The 20702-nt window shown below is 44.0% G+C and overlaps 1 protein-coding gene across 1 annotated transcript in view; it reads right to left on the reverse strand.

The window, feature by feature from the left end:
* The window catches only part of LOC129387973 (uncharacterized), a 176720-nt gene extending 157215 nt beyond the window's left edge, over positions 1-19505 (reverse strand). Inside the window, exon 1 of the mRNA XM_055077865.2 lies at positions 19335-19505. Within this exon, the coding sequence (XP_054933840.1) occupies positions 19335-19505 (171 nt within the window). The remainder of the gene's footprint in view (positions 1-19334) is intronic.
* Between the last annotated feature and the right edge of the window lie 1197 nt (positions 19506-20702).

Consider the following 20702-nt stretch of genomic DNA (forward strand, 5'->3'; position numbering starts at 1 on the left):
TGCTGCTGCTGCTGCTGCTACTGCTGCTGCTCAGTGGCGCCGCCTGTTCACTGGATGGAGCCTCGCGGCCGCGCGGGCCCTATCTTGAAAGCGATCTGCGATGGGGACAGAGTGTAGGTGCGCCGAAGGCTGGTAGCTTCGTGTGCGCTACGTTCTCGCCGCTTAGTTCACGTTGAAGCGAGAGGCAGCACGGTGGCCAATTCACTCGCTGCTGCTGCCGTGCTTCCTCACTCGAGCGCTTTGACAGCAAGTTTCCGTGCTCATCGAGTGAGATGTGGTCATGTTTGCTTCTGCGCACGTGGCACCAGGCTTGTTAATCTAATTAGTAAGCGAATGTATAGAAGCTTATACGGCCGTTAAAACTACCATCCTTACTTCGTATAGCTGCCTACTAATTTGCTATCGCAATCGATGCTTCGCATTTCGCGCGAAACTGCGAGTTTGCTCGTCTTTGTTGACAGTTATGAGGCCTCAAACATGATCCGCATACACTTGAAATGTTCTTCGTCAATACGACAACTGCGACATAAGTTTCGTAGTGTAAACGTCCTTATCCAAAGAGAAAAAAAGAAAGGAAAAGAAAGGTCGATGCAGGGAATGCTTCTTGCCACACCTCATACAACATATAGAATCCAAGCCTTTTCACTGTGCCAGAAAATATCTGGCGCGTTCTTATTGACGTTCAAACAGTGATTGTTTTGCTTTTATTTTTTCACACACTGATAAAGGCATTATTTCCTCGAGCGTTAAGGATTGACTGTGTCCTGATGTTTGAATATCCGCACTGAGAAGGTCGTGTGGACAGTCCGTATGTACGTCTTGTGGTTGCTGCGAGACACTTCAGCGCCCAATATTGGAATGTGTATAGCATGCGCAGCGCCAGGCCGCTGCCGAGAGACTACCATCTTCTTGGCCTGCGGTGTACAACCTTCGCTGAACGCCTGTACCTCCAGTGGTTGTGCGTTTCGACGGGACTAGGCTTATCGCCCCTTCCTTGCTTTTCTGAAAGATGCTGACTTGCTGTCCTGCTTGAAGCTTATTTTGTTCCGTGTTTGCGAGGGACGAGACCTTGGACACTATTTCTTATATTTTTTTACATTCTTTATTAGCGCGACTCGCAGTGTTCCTTGTCCTCTCTACCTATCGCCGTATTCTATTCTTTGTCATTGTCTTACTTTAATCTTTGAGATCTGTTACCAAGTTCTTTGCTTGCTCTTTCCTGCCCTTCTTCCTATGTTATTTTTATATTTTCCGCCACTCCTTTCTGAAGAGCATGCGGGCGTTGTGCCCCTTTTAGGTCGCAGTTGCCAATCTGCTCCTTGCTTTGTTTTTCTTTATTTCAATTGTATATATGCTTCCAAATAATAATAATAATAATATTTATAATAATAATAATAATCCCCATCAGAATATTATTATTATTGATGATGATGATGATCTTGATAGTAATAGCCTTGCGATTGTGCGTTCACACTGGCCCAGCTCTATCTCTACTGCAGCAATTTCTCTTTCCCTTATATCAGATTATGTCCGGCGCTAACTGTGGCAACATTTAGTAGCCAATCTGCCGTCTTCGACACAAATGTTCTTACCTCAGCAAAATAAAAGACTAACCTATACATTTGGTTGAATACTGTCCTTTGTCTTGTTTTACATGCTCGCTTTGCTACGGGATGACGTGAAAACTTTGTGTGCTCAAGTGTAGTGGGCCTCAGGGCCGCTTCCTTCCCTGGCATATTTGTTTTTTGAGGCGAATCTCTCATCTTGAAACTTGCGTGCCTCTATGATGGCCGTCTAGCGTAGTCTAAAGTGGAAAGAAAGGACGTATTGGAGAGCACCGAGCGGAGGACAAAATCGAAGGCAATGCGACGCGGCGAGCGCCAAACATGGAGAGCAAACTTGCACTGCGATCTTTCGCCTCTTAATTGGATCTTCAAACCTGCGCTCGTGTTTGTTTTCCGCTACAATGGAGGCACGATCGTTCGCCGAGCGCCTAGCTTCGCTTCTCCCAGCGTTGGTGTTTGACAAGATGTCAGCGAAGGAGCACAAACTATTTCTGCCACGTTATTAGCTTCGCACTGTCTGCGAAGACGGCTATGGTGCAGAAGGCGTAGGACAAAAGTCACACCGCATACCGCCACACAGAGAGAGTAATAAGTGATGTTTTGCGACTGAAAAAACCCGTCAAAACACCATATTCAATTCACCACCTCCTTCCGAAAGGTTGGGTTCGCACGATGAAGGAATGCTGCATGTCTTAATTCTTTTATATTCCTCAACGTCGAAAGAAGGCCTAACAAACTATATTTCGTTCCAGAAGAAAATTAGTACGATAGCCATCTGGGACCATCGCCTTTTTCATGCATTGCTTAAATCTAGTAAATGTTTATATATATATATATATATATATATATATATATATATATATATATATATATATATATATATATATATATATATATATATATATATATATATATATATATATATATATATATATATATATATTTTTTTTTTTTTTTTTTCAGTGTAAACTGAAAACAGTCAGTAAACTAGAGGTGTGACATGGTTAGTTTCGTTGACCTTTTTTTTTTCCGCCGTGTGTGTGTGTGTGTGTGTGTGTGTGTGTGTGTGTGTGTGTGTGTTTGTGTGTGTATTTCTCTTTGGTGATCCAATCGACATAAAAGCAGAAGAGAAAGAGAAGGCAGGGATTTTTTTAAGTAGGAAAGTGTCCGGTTGACTACGCTACGCTGAGGTAGGGAAACGGGAATAGAAAGAAGAGAGAGGGAGATATAGGTGCTGAATGTGTGCGCGTGATGGAAGGCACCATGCACGTTAAAAGCAATGGCACAGGCACGTTGTTTTCGAAAAGCACAAAAGCGTCTTCACTTCCATCTGGGCCGATGACCAAGTAGGGACGCTCTTCCAGTAGTGTCTGTACGTTCAGTGTACGATCATCTAGTAGCCTCATTGCATTGAACATTGATTGTCCCTGTATGTAAAATCGAGGACCGTGACCCAATAGGTGGTCTGTGTTCTCCTCGCAGTCCGCAGATTAGTGTTGAATGAGCTATCGTGAAAGCAACTCTCAACCACAACCGACACAGAATAGATGCCTCGCGTCGGTGCAGTCCGGACGGTGGTGAGAGTTGCAGCGAAGGGTTTAATCGTCGCAGTCTGGGGCGCCCTGTATGTGCTATGTTTCCCTCGGCTAACGAGAGGGCGCGTGCCAGTACGCGAAGCTGCCTCGTAGTGTCTGTCCTAGAAAGTGGAATCGGGACGCAGTGGCCTTCTTCATATGACGTCCTAGCAGCCTTAATTGTATGAGTAGAAAATGCAACGTTCTAGGCATGGACTTGATTAGGTCAGAAGTCAGCTTCAAACCACGCACAATGACTGAGACAAGATTAAACAAGAACGTATGTTACGTTTGCTTCTTTTTTTTTTCGCTTTTATTTCTACAAGCGCTCCTATTTTAACTGGCTCTTTGCTTAGGGCCCTCAAAGACGGAACTGAAAATCTAGTGGATATTCGTTTAGCAGTGCACACCATATAGTCCTGCAGGAGCAGTACAGAAATATGTACGTAAATGAAAGGGCACGTTATTGTATTAAATTTTGAACACTTTAGAGAGGTAGTGTGTCAGGAAAGTGAAGCGAAAACAAAGAAAAGCACCTAGAAACGGCCGCAGAGATGCCGAAGTGTGTTACAAGAAATCCTTGGGAACTTGTCCGCTGCCACTTACCACGGCAACGTGCCCCGTCCCGGTTGCCGGAACAAAGGCTTCCAATATGAATGACGTGGGCGAAATTAATGATGCGCGTAAAGCTCGGCGCGCCACCACCGCTGCCGACGCCGCCACGGGGATCTCTGCCTGTACAGGGCAGCACAGCGCGCGTTCCCAGCAACGACCTGGCTCAGCGGAACGTTTAGCCCTGGGCGGGCTCGCAGCCGCAGCAGAGATTGGCTGCGCGTCAGATGCGAAACGGTTTTCGCTTTCGTCGCGATGCGGTCGCTTTTCGGGTCGGATTACGTGAGCCGTCTAGCTATGCGGGGGAAAAGTCCCTTAGAAAGAAAGAAAGAAAGGAAGAAAGAAAGAAAGAAAGAAAGAAAGAAAGAAAGAAAGAAAGAAAGAAAGAAAGAAAGAAAGGAAGGCACTTTTCCTCGGCGCAGCTTTAGCTCCTTCGCACTGGTACGCCTTCTCACACTGCGGTGTACGAATGATGCTCTAAGCTGGTACAAATCGCCACGTCCAGTACACGCCTCCGCCGCCAGTCAATTGGGTTTGCAGATGAGCGAGACTACGGCGTGCGTTGAAGACGTAGCTCGCTAGGGTGGAGGAAAGTGTTGAGTGTTTGGCGGTCACATGTCTTGAAGCAAACAAGACGAGCTCGCGAAAAAGAACTTCCAGATTAGTCCCACTGCTTCTCCCATAGGCGGCACGAACACCGCGGCCTAACAGAATGCTTGCGCAGGCTTGTGCTACACGTACGCGTACCTGGCACCGGCTTTGCATTACACTTCGTGCTTCATTCGTCGACATGGTCACAACAGGCGTAGTATCCGATCATGTTCATTCTTTGGGCGTCGTGCTCGCACCTGCGGTGGTCCGGTGCGCAAAACGCAGGAGTTACTCTAGATGCTATGGCGGCGAAAAAGCCTAGGACACGAAGACACTTGAAATGTGTACCACACGCGCCAAGCATTTCACATGTGGCTTCGTATCCTCGTCTTTATCGCGTCATAGCATCTAGATTAAATATGTGTACCAACTAGCCCGAGCATCACTACTACTGCCGAAGCGTTGTTTTGGAAAAAGAGCATACGGCGATGGTAGCATATTCACCATCGCAAAATGTGTAGAATTGCTACTCCTTTGAATGTTGGCATTGTATACGTATTTATGGCGGCAAAATTTCCACAGCACACTGGAGCTAGAAAACACGAGAATATTTTCAAGTCCACGACTACAGGTTTGAGTGTGTTAGGTGAGAGCAGCTTTGTATTTATGTAGGACATCCGGCAAAAAAAAAAAGAAAGACAGAAAGAAACTGGATATGAATTCACATAGCTTCTCGTTCGTAAGTTCTATTTTCCAGCATCGTGATTGAGCTGAAATTTTCTCTTACGAGCAATTCTAGCGTAAGATATTTTTGTGAATACGGACCCAGCGGCTAATATCGAAAAAATTTCTCACGCTAGAATTGTCCGCAAATTGGCACCCAAACCTCATGCTGGATTAGCGAAGGCGACCGGCCAATAGCAAATGAAACTTACGAACGAGAAGCTAGGCGAATTCGGCTCCTAATTTTACAAAAGGCACGAAACAAGGTTAAAAGAACGTTTGTGTTCTCTGTGTTCTACGAACAGTCGTATTTGGTATTCTGATACCTTCATTATATATCGCACGGCCCCTATTTATAAGAATTAGTATGCCATCGTTACGTATCGCACGGCCTATACTTGCAAGAGCGGAAAGCGCTCTTTCGGTCGAAAAGGACGCGGGCCCGCATTAACAGCAAACTGTGACGCTAGAATTGTCGTAAGAGAAAATTTCAGGCCATCGTGATGCTTCACATATTAGCGAAGGTGGCAAGACCAATGAAAAAATAAACTTACAAACGAAAAGGCTTGCGAATTGGACGCGTGGTTCCTAGATAAGCGCTGTTATACCGGGTGTCCTACGTAACTTGAGCGAAACTTTATATATATATATATATATATATATATATATATATATATATATGCTACGTAGCTGGACAGAACGAAGGCAATGTTGTTTGCCTTCGCTTGGAGATACTCAAATTGTTTTTTTGCATTGCGCCTAATTACCTAATTAGCCTTAATTATTTGATAAACTTTTCAAATATTATAATGAGATGAAAAGTGTCAATGAGAAAATTGTCGAGCAACATGAAAAAATGCCGATAAAGCTTTGTTTCTCAATACGTGCTACATAAAAGTGTTTTTCCGAGAGTGTGTGAAGCCCACGAGTACGCGAAAAATTACCGCGCGACTGGCCGCTCGAGGCACTCGAGGCACTGCAGAATTGAAGAACTGGAACAATATCAACGCTTAATTATTATTATTATTATTATTATTATTATTATTATTATTATTATTATTATTATTATTATTATTATTATTATTATTATTATTATTATTATTCTTTGTTTTGAACACATATATGCAATTAACAGGAAAAGGGAAAGCGAGGAGCAGGCTGGCAACTGCCACCGGAAGGGGCACAACGCCTGCCTACTCTTCAGAAGGGAGGTGACAGCAACACAGAAATGGTAGATAGGAAGGAGGGAAGGAAAGTGGAAAGGCAGGAAGAGGAAAGGAAGACAAATATAAAGAAAAAAGTAGAACACAGTACAGATCACACACAGTAGGGCCGGTCACTGAAGGTCACGCTACTACAGAATGTTGAATAAAATAGTTTCAATGCTACAAACGTGAACCTAAGTTAGTTAACTCTAGAAAAGTAAGTAAAGCGCGATGAGCCTGATCATGTTTAGACGCACAACCACTGGGGTACAAGCATTCGTCGAGTGTCGTACACAGCAGGCCAAGGACGCTCAAAAACATTGAGATAACAACATTCCAATTGAAAGCGAACCACTAAGCATTGTGCCCCGAATTGGCGAGCTGATTAAGGAAGGAGTCTCAGAGGCCGATATCGATATCTACCACCGAGTGCCTACTGCTCGATATAATGAAGCAAATATAATTGTTTGATTTGTCCGCAGAACCAAAAGGAATGCCTTTCTTAGCAACACCAAAAAAAAAAAAAAGAAAAAAAACTGAATGAATACAAAGGCACTGGGCTTTCAATAAACCTCAAAGGTGTTCGTAAACGAACACCTCACACGGTATGGCAAGGGACTTCTTGGTGCCGCAGTAGAAAGGAAGTAGGAATTGCGGTGGAGGTTCGTGTGGACGGCAAGGTGTTCGTTCGGAAGGATAAAAACTCGCCAGCTGTTCGAATCGCCAGTATGGAAGATGTTCATAAGATGACAGCGTGAGCGCCATGGCTTTCTCCTCTCTTCTTTGAAAGTACAATTAGTTTCATTCAATGAAGTGCACTGATTATGATATTCAGTCGTTCAATAAATTAGTCTTTGATACCAGTAAACTGTCAAATTCTTTTTTCTTAAACGTTCGGAGCATAAAAAAAACAAAGCGGACAAACTGAATAGCTCGTTCGCGTCAATCGGCCACAATTTTGATATCTTCTGTGAAACATGGCTTACTGTGAACGATAATCCCCCGTACTGTGACAATTACACATACCATGGGTTAGTAAGAACAAAGTGCAGAGGAGGTGGTGTGGCTGTCTATGTTAAAGAGTGCCTTGTGCAAGACTTAATTTCAGAATTTTCCCTTTTAACGAATAATGTAGAAAGGGTAACGGTACACTTAGAATATGTCATAATTGTGGTTATGTATCCCCCACCGTTGGGAAACAAGCTGACGTTCTTCCATTTCCTAGAACAGGTTCTACATTTCCTGAGCCAGTCGTCCTCCACCTTTGTTATAGTGATGATGTAAATATATACATCTCGTCGGATGACATATCGTCCAGACAGCTTGCTGATTTAATCAATTCGTTCATGTGCACAAACGTAATCTCGGAACCCACCAGGCTCACGGCGCAAACGGCGACCTTACTTGATATATGCATAATCAATACACGCCCCACTGACTATGCTGCGGGACTGTTATCGGCTGAGATAAATGATCATCTGCCTGTATTTTGTTTCATTCCTTACGCGCCTAAACGAGAGGAAGGAGAGAAAAAAGCTATGACTCGTGGTTTTCACGCAAGATGGCTTGAATATTTCCGTTCCCTGATTCTATCAACAGACTGGTCATGGGAATTTGAATAACAAGATACAAATGCGGCATACGAGTTGTTCTTTTGAAAAAAATTATTAAGTGCTACGATCAAGCGTTTTCGTTGAAATTTTGCAATCAGAGCAGTAGGGAAATACGCATACCTTGGGTTAAGTTAAGTTATGGGGTTTTACGTGCCAAAACCACTTTCTGATTATGAGGCACACCGTAGTGGAGGACTCCGGAAATTTCGACCACCTGAGTTTCTTTAACGTGCACCTAAATCTAAGTACACGGGTGTTTTCGCATTGCGCCCCCATCGAAATGCGGCCGCCGTGGCCAGGATTCAATCCCGCGACCTCGTGCTCAGCAGCCTAACACCATAGCCACTGAGCAACCACGGCGGGTGCATACCTTGGGTAAATGCTGCTTTGTTAAAAATGATAACACACACAAAAAAAACTAAATGTATCACTTGTTTGTAAAATGCAGGAGTGCGCAACTGTTGACAGATAAAAAAAATACAGAAATAAGGTTACCGCTGAATTAAAGCAAGAAAAAATTAAGTACTTTGAACGGTTATTTGCTAAATTAAAAAATGACCTTAGTAAAGTTTGGAATGAAGTTATAGACCTAACTTCTACGAAAAGACAGAACACCGAGATAAACATAAAGAAAGCCACTGGTGGGTTGACAAGCATAGAAGCAGCAGCTGCTTTGAATGAATATTTCGTTTCCGGTACCCAGCATCCCGACGAGGGGAACCCATGGCCACACCTGAAGTGAGCAAATTTAGTCTGACTAACTCAGTGACACTTTCACCTGTGACACCTGCTGAGGTTGTGCAACTACTGATTAAAGTAAAAAAAAAAAAACGTCTCCTGGGTATGACGATGTTAAACCAGTACCATTGAAATATATTGCCGATATAATTGCATCTGTCATAGTTCACATCATAAATAGAATGTTTGAAAGCGATATCTTTTCAGACCTTCTAAAAATAGCCCGAGTATGCCCAGTTTACAAAGGAGGCGATAAACACTTCATGACAAATTACTGACCGATATCTGTTTTACCTGTTCTATCAAAGGTGTTCGAGAGTTCCCTGAATCTTAGATCACAAAACTTTTCCAGTAAATGTAGCGTAGTCAGTGACATGCAATATGATTTACAAAAAAAATAAATCTTGTGAAGCACCTCTTCTAAATTTCAAACATAAAATAATAACAAATATTGAAAATAAAATGTACACAATAGGTTTATTTGTAGACCTCAGGATAGCCTTTGATTAAGTATGCCACAATTTATTAATTAGCAAATTGGTACGAGACGGTGTATGAGGTATCGTACTGGAACTTTTACGACATTACTTAACAAATAGTTATCAATATGTCAGCATAAACAATGGTGTTTCATCGTACGCGGAAATCATAACGGGTGTTCCACGAAGATCAATACTTGGACTTCTTTCGTTTATAATTTATATTATTGACCTGTGTTACATCCCCGAGTCGCCTCAATTAGTTACGTATGCAGAGGATACTAACAGATTCTTCAACGCTGCTACTATTACAGAGCTCGAACTGAAAGTTAACAATTACATGATGCAACTTTCTTGCTGGTTGCAACAGAATAAGTCACAAATGAATTCTTCTAAAACAAAATATATGATCTTTGCTCCTGCTAATAAACCACGTAACCTCAATATAGCAATTTTTTTGAAGATAGGACGATAGATCAGGTAAAATGTCAGAAATTTCTCGGAGTGTGGTTCCAGGAAGATTTGGTCTGGAACATGCACGTCGACCAAATTGCTATGAAACTGAGTAGAACTGTCGGTTGCTTATACAGACTGAGTACCCTGGTTCCTCCGTGGTTGCAACATTCCTTATATTACGCACTTTTTAATTCTTGATCAACCTATTGCATATTAATATGGGGCACTACCTCACAAAATATATATATATAATAAATTGATACTACTGCAAAAAAGAGTCTTATGTGCATTCGAGGGATATCGTGGCCTTGTACAAAACTTTAAAATCAAGCCATCTTTTATAAAACATTCTATGTTAAAGGCAAACCAGGTCTATTACTACAAGTTGATGCCAATACATTAAACAAAGCAAGTCACAGTATATCCTGAATGTACCCATCAATCTGAATTACAGCTTACGGCAACATAATATAGAACACCTAAAATAAGAACCAATTGCGGAAAACAACTAGTCAATTACCAGACGCCTACACTGCTAAATCACCTACGCGATTTTCATAATGAAATTATGGAAAGTTCGAATAAATCATACAAAACCCTTCTCATTACGAACAATATTGAGTTTGTCTGATTAGAACCGTAGCATAAATTGTCAGTCTTTTCTTTCATTTGTTTTCGGGTTATAGTTAGTTGGAAACAAAATACCTTAAAATGTGCCTTAAGTGTATTGCTTGGTCATGTTTTTTTTTTCTCTTTTCTTTTTTTTTTTGCGAAAATAATATTTTGTATCCCGACATTCCAGTTGATTTCCGTATATCTATGTGATTTGTACGGTGCGTACGGCCTGCCTGCCGAATCGTTGTAGGAGCTTTGTCAGGCCACATGATGGCCTTTAGCTTCTGCTTCGTTTCTGTTGTATAAACAGGAGAAAATAAATTCATTATTCCATTATTCCACGCTGCGTGTATTTCCGGGCTTCTTTCAGGCTCGGAAAAACACGTTCATGTAACACGTGCCGAGCAACAGAAAGGTGTGTGGGGAGTTTTTCATGTTGCTCTATACTTGTCTCATTGACAATTTTAATCTAATTGTAATATTTGAGAAGTTTATTCATTCATTAATACTAATTATGTAATTAGGCGGAATGAAGAAAAATAATCTGAGTATCTCCAAGCGACGGCAAACAACACTACCTTGGTTTTTTCCAGCTACGTGGCATTTGCATATCTTTAATGTTTGGCTCATGTTACGAGGGACAGCCTGTATGACAGTTATTAAGAGCTTGCGTGGAAAAAAAGAAACGCAGAATTTTCTTTCCTTATCTTTCACCACAGTCTACGGTTGCATCCTGGGTGCTGAGTTCAGTGTGCTAGCTATTACTATTACCATTTACTCTCAAATAAAATTGCCAGGCAACGCTCTGGCAAAAAAAAAAAAAAAAAAAGAAACCAGCGGAAGCGCAGTAGGAATGTAATGAAGAAATGTTTAAGCCACTGAGACTATGCGTCAAAATGAGAAAAACAAATTGTTTCGATATTCATCAATTCAGCAAACAAAAAAAATGCTCTGTTATTGCAGCCGTAGTTTTAAACTGCCGGATAACTGTAGCTTCCATCATACAGCAAAGGTAGGTTTCATCTATTGCGAGGCGACGTTGTAGAACCTACAGCATCCTTTGCCCTATGTACCATTTGTCATTGCTATTCATTTACCACAATTAATAAACCAACTCAAGCGGCGATAAAGAATGCCAGACCTGCTCATTGTTTATTTGCTTTCTTGGCAATATGCAGACAAAAGAAAACAAAACTGACATTTTCTTTTTCTGCACAGATAAAAAATGGTGCAGTCAGTCGCGTGCACAAGCGGTTCCTGGCGATACAGCCTAAATATCTGTCTGCACTCAAAGAATCAGGACCATGTTGCTTCATTTTTTTTGTTTCCCTTATTCCCCATATTAAGCACCATATTCCTTTCTCCTCGAGCGGAGTGTAGCCAATAAAAAGCAAACGCACTACGAAGGCGTACAGCTGAGCGTCTTTAAACTCTTTCTACGAGTCTTAAAATGACGTTAGTATGTAAAGTTTGATTACGTGCATGAGATTACTGCATTTATGTACTAAGTTCTATACGCAGTGCGCACGTCTGAAGTATTCACTAAATCTGCGTGCACATCTTACAAGATAGAGTGTTGTACGCTTGCGATACGTTTGTTGCAGCTCTGTCGGAAACGTACACGATAACGTTGAATCGGTTGTTTTACTTATTTGATGCTGCGAAAGTATGTGAAGAGAATTGGTCTGGGAACCATCGGACAGTGCTTTACGCCTTACTTTCATTTTCTTTTTTTTTTCACATTACCCGCCTGAAATTTAGTTACTACAACAAAAAGGACCAGTATCACCGGTGATGTGAATCACGGCCGCAATCACCCGGGCTTCAAATCAAATATCGTCAAATGAAATCGTTTAATTTTCAGCGCGACAACATTACTTCTGCGAGTGGCAAGGAAAAAGCCCCGACGCATGGAGAGGCCATTTCGCCTGTGAAAAATGCACAACCTGCCGAAGTGATTCAGAAGACAATTTATCATCGAGCAGTGCCTGAATACAAAAAAAAAAAAAGAAAATCACAAGTAAGCCTACCTACAGCGAAAGCTTTCACAGCGCTAAGCGTTCAAGACATAATTTTATCAGGACCATGCAGGTAGAACTAAATTACCGAGACCAAATGTTCATGACCGTGGCTGGTCTTTTCCAGCGGCCGAAAGTAGGACACCTCCTAATGCGCTCGGTCCGAAATATTTTTTTGACTAGTGTTTGCAAATTGTCTCGTATTTAAGTAAGCGTTCAGTCATGTTACATGTATACTCGCTGAAAGATAACAAACGAAACAAAACCCGACCTCCTGAAAACACCACAGTATTTACGGACACCAAATATAACATTGAAAGCGTTGGACCCTTCTATGGTTCTGAATTATAGAGTTGACTGATTAATATATTGCGCGCATAGTTTTTAATAATACCTGGAACGAACTGGCTAGCCCACGATAGGGTTCTACTCTATTGGGATCGAAAAGCGCCACGTTCAGCGTGAACTCTTTTCCCTTATTCCTGCTGTCCTTAATTCTGTAAACAATATCCCGCGCCTCTTATCTAGAACTTTCTCGGGGCATAGAAGCACCCTGCAGTGTTCCCACGGAGGCGTGATCTATACTCTGAGCCTGTAAGGGCGCCGATGCTTCCAAGACGAAACTCGTTGCACGAGTGCGCCAGCCGATCCGAGGAACCGCCATCTGCCGGTGCACGCAAAGCATCAGCGACTGAGGAGTCTAACGGCCACACTGCCGGTCAGCGCGGGCGTGAGCTTTTTGCTGGCGCTCTTCTTCCTTTTTCCTCCTCGAGTGCGCAGCACCGGACGGCCAGCCGCAGCAACGGCCTATATCTCAATCTTATCACGCGTTGTACCTCTCTCGATCCCTTTTCTCCTCGGCGTCCGAGCTCGATCGAAAGGGAAAAGCTCTTCATCATCCGCGCCCGGTTAGGGAAACAACGAGCCCGTCCAGAGACGCCGATAAGCGGGTCGGCGGAAAGGGGAGAAGAGAAGCTGCCTCCATTAGCCCGTGCTCCTTTTCAGGGAGAAGCCCGGCTCCCTTTCGCCTCTCGCGCGGGGATACGCGCTGTTTGCCGAGCTATCCGGTAGCTTAGGGGCTCCCCGACCGGAGCCCGCCGGACGGCGAGGGAAAGCCGGCGAGAGCATATTAAAGGGCACGAGCAGCAACTCAGCGCCAGGTGGAGAGGGTTGCTTTGCCGATGACGTGAAGCACTGGGCTCGTGCTGCTGCTCCGTGCTGAAACAAACTGTCGCTGTCTGCTCACAATTAGCGGTAGCTCTGTGCTTTATGCAGTAATACCCTCGCGACATGCGCGGGCAGTGCTCGCAGTGGCGAAAGTTATTTGCCTATTTTTCGCTCCAAATGGCATCTCTGTTTTGCTGCCCATAGTCGACTAGACCAATCACCATGCGATGGACGCGCCTTTGTTTCGTCACTGGCGTACAATCATGTTTCACTTTTAAGACTCGGCTGTTCTCTAGTTACCCTTCTCGTCTTACGTAGAACGAGTCAATCAAGTGTACTTTTCTAAAGCACCATGCGATGGCGTCTTTCAAAAAATCCCCCCAGCGTCTTGTGCTAATAAGCAACCACAAGCACGTGACGTGAACTGTGGTGTGTACCCTCCTGGGGTACCATTTATGCGCGTACGTCATGAGAAGGCGATTACGGATGGAGTGAAGGCACTGGTAATTTCGGTATATTTTATCGATAGAGCCATGAGGGGTTATCGGACGAAAACAATTGTCGCAGAACTAAAACTACCGGAGAATTGTGTTCTTTCTTTCAGAACAAGCTCTCTTTCACCACTATGCTTAATACCAGTTTTACCATTTTGTAAGTAATTTTCTCCTCACTTCACCTTTTCTGCTACTCATAAGTGAAATGAAGTAGGCGAGAAGCATGACGCTTCCAAGTTCTCCAATTATTTGATCAATCATACCTACTCATTTGCCTACTTCACTACCATTAGGGCCAAAGTTTAACCCTGCCGAGGACAAATTTGGGGCCATTTTATTTGCTAATGTTCTGACTGCTTTTGGTACAGTAGCCGCACGCGTCCATAAACTTTCACTGATGAAGTGCTTAATAACATGAGAAGAATAAGGACCCACACTCATAAAAAAGCATTTACGCTAGAAACATTCGCAAGACCAGACACTAGCCAATCGTGGTGCCGGATATATTACTACCCTAGGTGACGAACCAAGGAAAACAGCACTTACGAACACAAAGCTTTGTGAATTCGGGCCAATGTGTCGTCACGCGTGTGCAAAACAACTAGTTTTCTATGAAAGACCTCGGATAGTGCGCAAGGAGGTCTCGAGCATTTTTGAGGCATTTCTATAGGAGACTGAACTGCTAGACAAGCGGTGATAAATTTGTCACACGGAAATAGTCACAAAGGGACAGACGGAGTAATTGTCGCGCTCGGACTATCAGGCTAGCCTGATCTATAGCAACACCATCTAGATTAAGCCGAATTTCCTCGAATCGCGCATGATTCTGCGCTGATGTCGACGCGAAATAATTGTAAAGGGTGGCCTACTACGAGTGCAGCGGAGTGATCGGAACGAATGGGCTGATGTACGCTCCAGTGTCCACTGTAAACGAAAATAAACCCACCTGGGAGTATTTAACAGGTGATGTGCACTAAAACCCCCCATCCTTGAATATTTACTCCGATGTATGAGAGCAATACAGCGACATTCCCGCGTTTCACTCCATTGGCTAGCTGCATGCGGTAGGATTAATACCTGTGTCACACGGGCACATTTGGAAGGCCTTCCAGTCAACGGCCTTTGAAACGCCACAACTCTATCGACTCAAAGCAGTTGTCGCGCTGCTACACGGCACTTTTGAAAGGCCGTTGAGTGGTTCAGGCGTTTCTCGCAAAATTGTGTGGCGCTGCGGATCTTTATTTTCGTTTTCATGTCACGAAAAGTTAAACAACATTAAAACCATTTAAAGACACTATAATTTCTTTTATGTTTGTTCTTACATTAAAAAAATTTGTTTATACATTGCCATACATATATGTTTAGTTTTTAAGTTGCTGAGTAGCGAAACTGCGGCAACGTTTGCGCCTCTCGATGCGGCTGCCGTTTTGGTGTGTGTTCGCACATGTCAAGTGGCAAAAACACTTTATTGAATAATGAATAACACTCATATATAGTATTTTTAGAGCATTTGGTTTGATTTGTTCTTTCTAACCGTGAGTACGAGCACATTGTGAACGAGCGGGCATGTTCGCGCTGTTTCCGCTTCCGTTGCTCAAAGGCCATTGAGATTTCGATAGAGTTGTAGGGTGCTCCGTTGAGTCGATAGACTATTGACTCGGCGGCCTTCGAAACCGCCCGTGTAGCAGCTCGAACTTGACCTTTGAGTCAACTGACTATCGGTTGGAAGGCCTTCCAAACGCCCGTGTGACACGGGTATAAGGCGACATGATGAGATTTCACTACGCTTCAAAATCTTGTTCTCCTGTGAAAACTCCGCCCAGGGAGTTTTGAAAAACTCTCTCCGACGAGGGAGGAGGAAGACGAAGTGACAGAGTTCTCTTGTGTGCTTCGTCCCGCTGGTTTTTTTTTTTTTGTTTTTTGTTTTCTCGTCATCTGCCACGTTCACGAGGGCGTCTTTCAGTACAAAGGGGGAAGTCTTTCCCCCAAAGCTACCTGGAGTCGGCCATTCGCTATCTACATCGCTCCAGATGGAAGACATTGCCAGTGGAAGTGTGGGACCCCCTCGAGTCTAAGGATAGCTCCACAGAAGAGGCAATGGAATCACAGGGTGGACTCAAGGTCATCAGAGGTCGTCGTTTCAAAAGGAAACTACTCCGGACATGACCATGGTGTGAGTTGACGATGACTAAGGGCGCCCAATCCTTTACGATAGAGTGCATGGCTACATCAACAAGTGACGACCTGAACAGTCTTAACAGACAATTCTTAACAGGATTCTTCGAGCGCATATATAGTACCAGGCCAGATAAATGAAGTTCGTATCAACGCGCCCGCAAGATCGTACTTACGGTTGATGCGACAAATGCAACCATACTAGAGAATTTAGAGGGAGTTCAGACACTTAGCAGCATTCCGGTCCGTCCTTTCAGCGTGTATGTGAAAGATAACTCAAATGGCGTGATCTCTGACGTCGACTCCCAAATCACGGACGAGAATCTCACCAAACTTGTGACATCAACAGTTCGGATATTTAATATTCATCGCTTCGGACAGTCACGTTGCATTAAGATAGTTTTTGACTCAGTTTCTTTACCAGCGTTTGTAAAAGTGGGTTATGTGAGGCATCCTGTGCGACCATACGTGCCAAAGCCTCTAAAGTGTCACAGATGCCAGCAGATAGGTTCCGTGAGCGTAGTCTGCAAGAACATCATGACATGTCAACAACGTGGCGGGATCCACCAAATGGAAGATTGTCAAGTAGATCCACAAAAGTGTCCCAACTGTGCTGGATCACATGACGCGACCTCGAAGTTGGGTCCAAAAATCGTACGTGAAACACGGATACTCAGGAAGATGGCGAGAGGTAATTCTTCCCGCAGAGAGGCAGCTGCATTAGTGCGCCGAGAAAGACCGGAATGCAAGCTACTGTTTGTATGTGTATGTGTACGAATATCCTCGACCCCCCCCACACACACACAAAGAAAGCGGTAGGACATAAGTATGCGTGCTGTAAATAAAGCTACTTACTGGGCGATGTGAATTGTATGGTTATTGCGCACTTCTCTTTTGATCACGTTGTTGCTTCCGATATTGCATAACATTATTTCTATCCCAGACACTGATTTAGAAGCGTGCCGGCTGGCTCCGAGTGTGAGGATTTGTTCGACAGATCAGCGATGTAGCTCCTTTTCACAACCGAGAGACATTGCTTGGACGCTGAGCAAGTAGTGCGGTCTAAAAAATGTATGACTACGCACATTTCGATGTTACGTCGGCTGCTGCGGGTCATGCTCGCACGCAATAAATTCTGGATACGCTACCACTATTTTGTACAGCTAATTTTGCCATGAAGCACACGCACTTGCATTTTTCTTGCTTACTGTAACTAACGCACTACTTTCGGGCCTGGAACGCCTGCAGTATGCGAAGTCACTTCAACACTCACAGAATGGCATGCTAATTTCGAAAAATTATGCCATTAAACTTTTTTTCTCACTATTCTGAATTAACAATTTCGTGTTTATTAAAGCCTTCTGTTAATTTCAGAGAGGCAGGTCTCGCATGAGCGAGCATTTGAGCCGTAATTCTGAAAACAGCACAGCTGCTCGCTATAGGCGGTTTCGAGGCACACAAGTATCGTGGCTATATATACTGCAGCGTTGCTTCTCGTGTGTTGCGTGTACGTTGGATGTCTATTTCTAAGTTCTGCATTGGGCGTTTCTCAAGTGTTTACGTATGTCATGACTTATGTGCTTTCATTCACTTGTTTCGTTGAATTTGACGCAGTCTCGTGTGTATATTTCGAAACTTGACCAGTAGCCTCTGCATATAATCTTCACGCAAACTGGCGCGGTAGCTCTGTTTATACTCCCGTTGCACCTCGAAAAAACTCCGTCCAGCGCAAAGTAAGAAAAGAGACAAAGAAAAAAAACTCCCATGGTTCCACGCAAAAATTCCGATCGCACGGAGTAAAAATTCTGTTCCGATCATACGGAGTATAATAAACTCCTGACCGGGGGTTCGCTAGAGGACAAGCATTATACTCCCACCTGGGAGTTATTTCCTTTCACAGTGCAGGAGGGATAGGGCGAGCAGGCCCGATCGCGACCGAATGGGCGGTGGTCTGCGGCCCCACACAGGGCCTGGGGCATGCGTCCGCAGCCGCGAGACAGAGCCGTCGCCCATAATCGAATTTGTGCAGGGAACACGCCCGCCGCTAGCGGGGACGCAACCTGGCCTGCCTCGGGGTCTTACTCCAGATTTCTCCTGCCACCGTGCAGGCCTGTCGAGACACTCACTGACAAGAAATAAAAAAGAGCTACTCGTCTTGCCGCCTCGTTACACAAATAAGCTGCTATCGTTGGGGAGGAGTGCATAATCTCGTTCGGAGGACAAATTTTGCGCAATCACATTTGATTGTCAACGCGAAGACAGTGGAGAGAGGATGGTACTATACCTAATGCTTTCCATGTTTGAACGCATTTGTCGAGTTGGTTCGATTTTAGTTCACCCATCTTATTTAGTTCTATTCAGATGTTTTCGTTTTGAAGCAAAATGCCGTAGGCTTACCCCAACAAGTAAGCAAATAAAGAAAAGAAAAAAAGAAAGCATGCCGATCCAATTTCTCGAGAGATTTTCTGTGACACTGTCTAAGTTCGTAATAGTACGCTAAACTGACGTAGGCGCTCTTGAGCATTCAGTGCAGTTGGCAGAATAGAGTTATCTTTCGGACGTCGTTCTTGTAAGTAGCAATTCAAGACGTATACATATCTGCTCTCGTTTTTAACCTAATCAATTCAAGAAGCACCCCTGCGTTAAAACAAGTAAGAGAGTGCATTGGTGATGAAGACAGATACATTATAGCTGCTTGCAACTTCGCACTATGACTACCAATGCAAAAAGTTGAGTTATGCAGCTTTAATAGCATACACGAACTAATATATATATATATATATATATATATATATATATATATATTAATCACTGCAACACCACACAAATATGGGCAGGAACAATTTAGAGTCAACCACGATTTTTTACGAGACACGACATCTGAGAAAAAGCTGAATATCTGCGCAGCCTCACAACGCTCCCTAGCATTCGCACTTACAGCCACTACCACTACATATCAACAATATTGTGATATTCAGTTTTACCGACTACTGTTACAGGCTGCTCGTAAATCGAACGCTTTCTGAGAATCCCGCGGACCGTAAACTTTTGTGGATGACTGTACCACTTTTACGGTTCCTCGCACTTGGTCAGTGCTTTGAACGGTGCTCCTATAAGGTTATCGGCAGGACCGGGTGGTCTTGAGGGCGAGTAGAATTGAGAGAAAGAAATCATTACAGTATACTATACAGCCGTATAGATTCTCGCACTTTGCCTTGCCCATATAAGAACGCCGATGCGCCCGGTAGAGTTTCTTGCTATTGAAATCATAGCCGCAGAGACTTTCCGCGTGCGTCGCGAGCGGCTCACCTTGGGCGGTTTGGCGGTGAAGTTTCCGAGGTCATTGTGCAGCCCGAAGCGGTACTGGTGGGGCGCGGGAAGCGGCGACGCTGACGAGCCGGTCGAGCTGCTGCACTCGGGCGGCGGTTCGGGTTCCCGCGGCGGCGAGTCCGAGCCGGACATGCCCGCCCACGACGTCATGGAGGCATCACGCAGCGGCCGCCTGCAGCGCGGTGGAAAACACGCGTCAGAATGCTCGCACGCGTACGCCCTCCGACCATAGCATTCACACAAGCGCCAGTCTCGTCTAGAACACTCGATATGGGCTCAGACCCCATGGCATGCCGTGGCCTTTAACGGTTACACGACACACACACACACACACACACACACACACACATATATATATATATATATATATATATATATGGAATCAACAACAGCAACCGCGCGACCCCGGACGAGCAAGTAACGAGCACAAGACAGAGCGCTAACTCTAGCAACCAAATGCTTTATTTCCAGAATCAGCGTATAAAGTCATCATTGAAAATGACATAAAGAACACAAACGAAGGATAAGCGTCAGCCACGGAGATAATCCGGACCTTTCGTTGATAGCACGAGGGACGCAGAACTGACGCACGCGTCGCCACTTGTGAATATACAAAATGCCTATATATATATATATATATATATATATATCATCAGCCTGGTTACGCCCACTGCAGGGCAAAGGCCTCTCCCATATTTCTCCAACTACCCCGGTCATGTACTAATTCTGGCCATGTTGTCCCTGAAAACTTCTTGATCTCATCCGTCCACCTAACTTTTTGCCGCCCTCTGCTACGCTTCCCTTCCCTTGCAATCCAGTCCGTAACCCTTAATGACCATCGGTTATCTTCCCTCCTCATTATATGTCCAGCCCATGCCCATTTCTTTTTCTTGATTTCAACTAAGATGTCATTAACTCGCGTTTGTTCGCTCACCCAATCTGCTCTTTTCTTATCCCTTAACGTTACACCCATCATTCTTCTTTCCATAGCTCGTTGCGTCGTCCTCAATTTAAGTAGAAACATTTTCGTAAGCCTCCAAGTTTCTGCCCCGTACGTGAGTACTGGTAAGACACAGCTGTTATACACTTTTCTCTTTAGGGATAATGGCAACCTGCTGTTCATGATCTGAGAATGCCTGCCAGACGCACCCTAACCCATTCTTATTCTTCTGATTATTTCAGTCTCATGATCCGGATCCGCGGTCACTACCTGCCCTAAGTAGATGTATTCCCTTACCACTTCCAGTGCCTCGCTACCTATCGTAAACTGCTGTTCTCTTCCGATACTGGTAAAGATTACTTTAGTTTTCTGCAGATTAATTTTTAGACCCACCCTTCTGCTTTGCC

The sequence above is a fragment of the Dermacentor andersoni genome, chromosome 1 (assembly GCF_023375885.2).
Source record: "Dermacentor andersoni chromosome 1, qqDerAnde1_hic_scaffold, whole genome shotgun sequence".
Lineage (NCBI taxonomy): Eukaryota > Metazoa > Arthropoda > Arachnida > Ixodida > Ixodidae > Dermacentor > Dermacentor andersoni.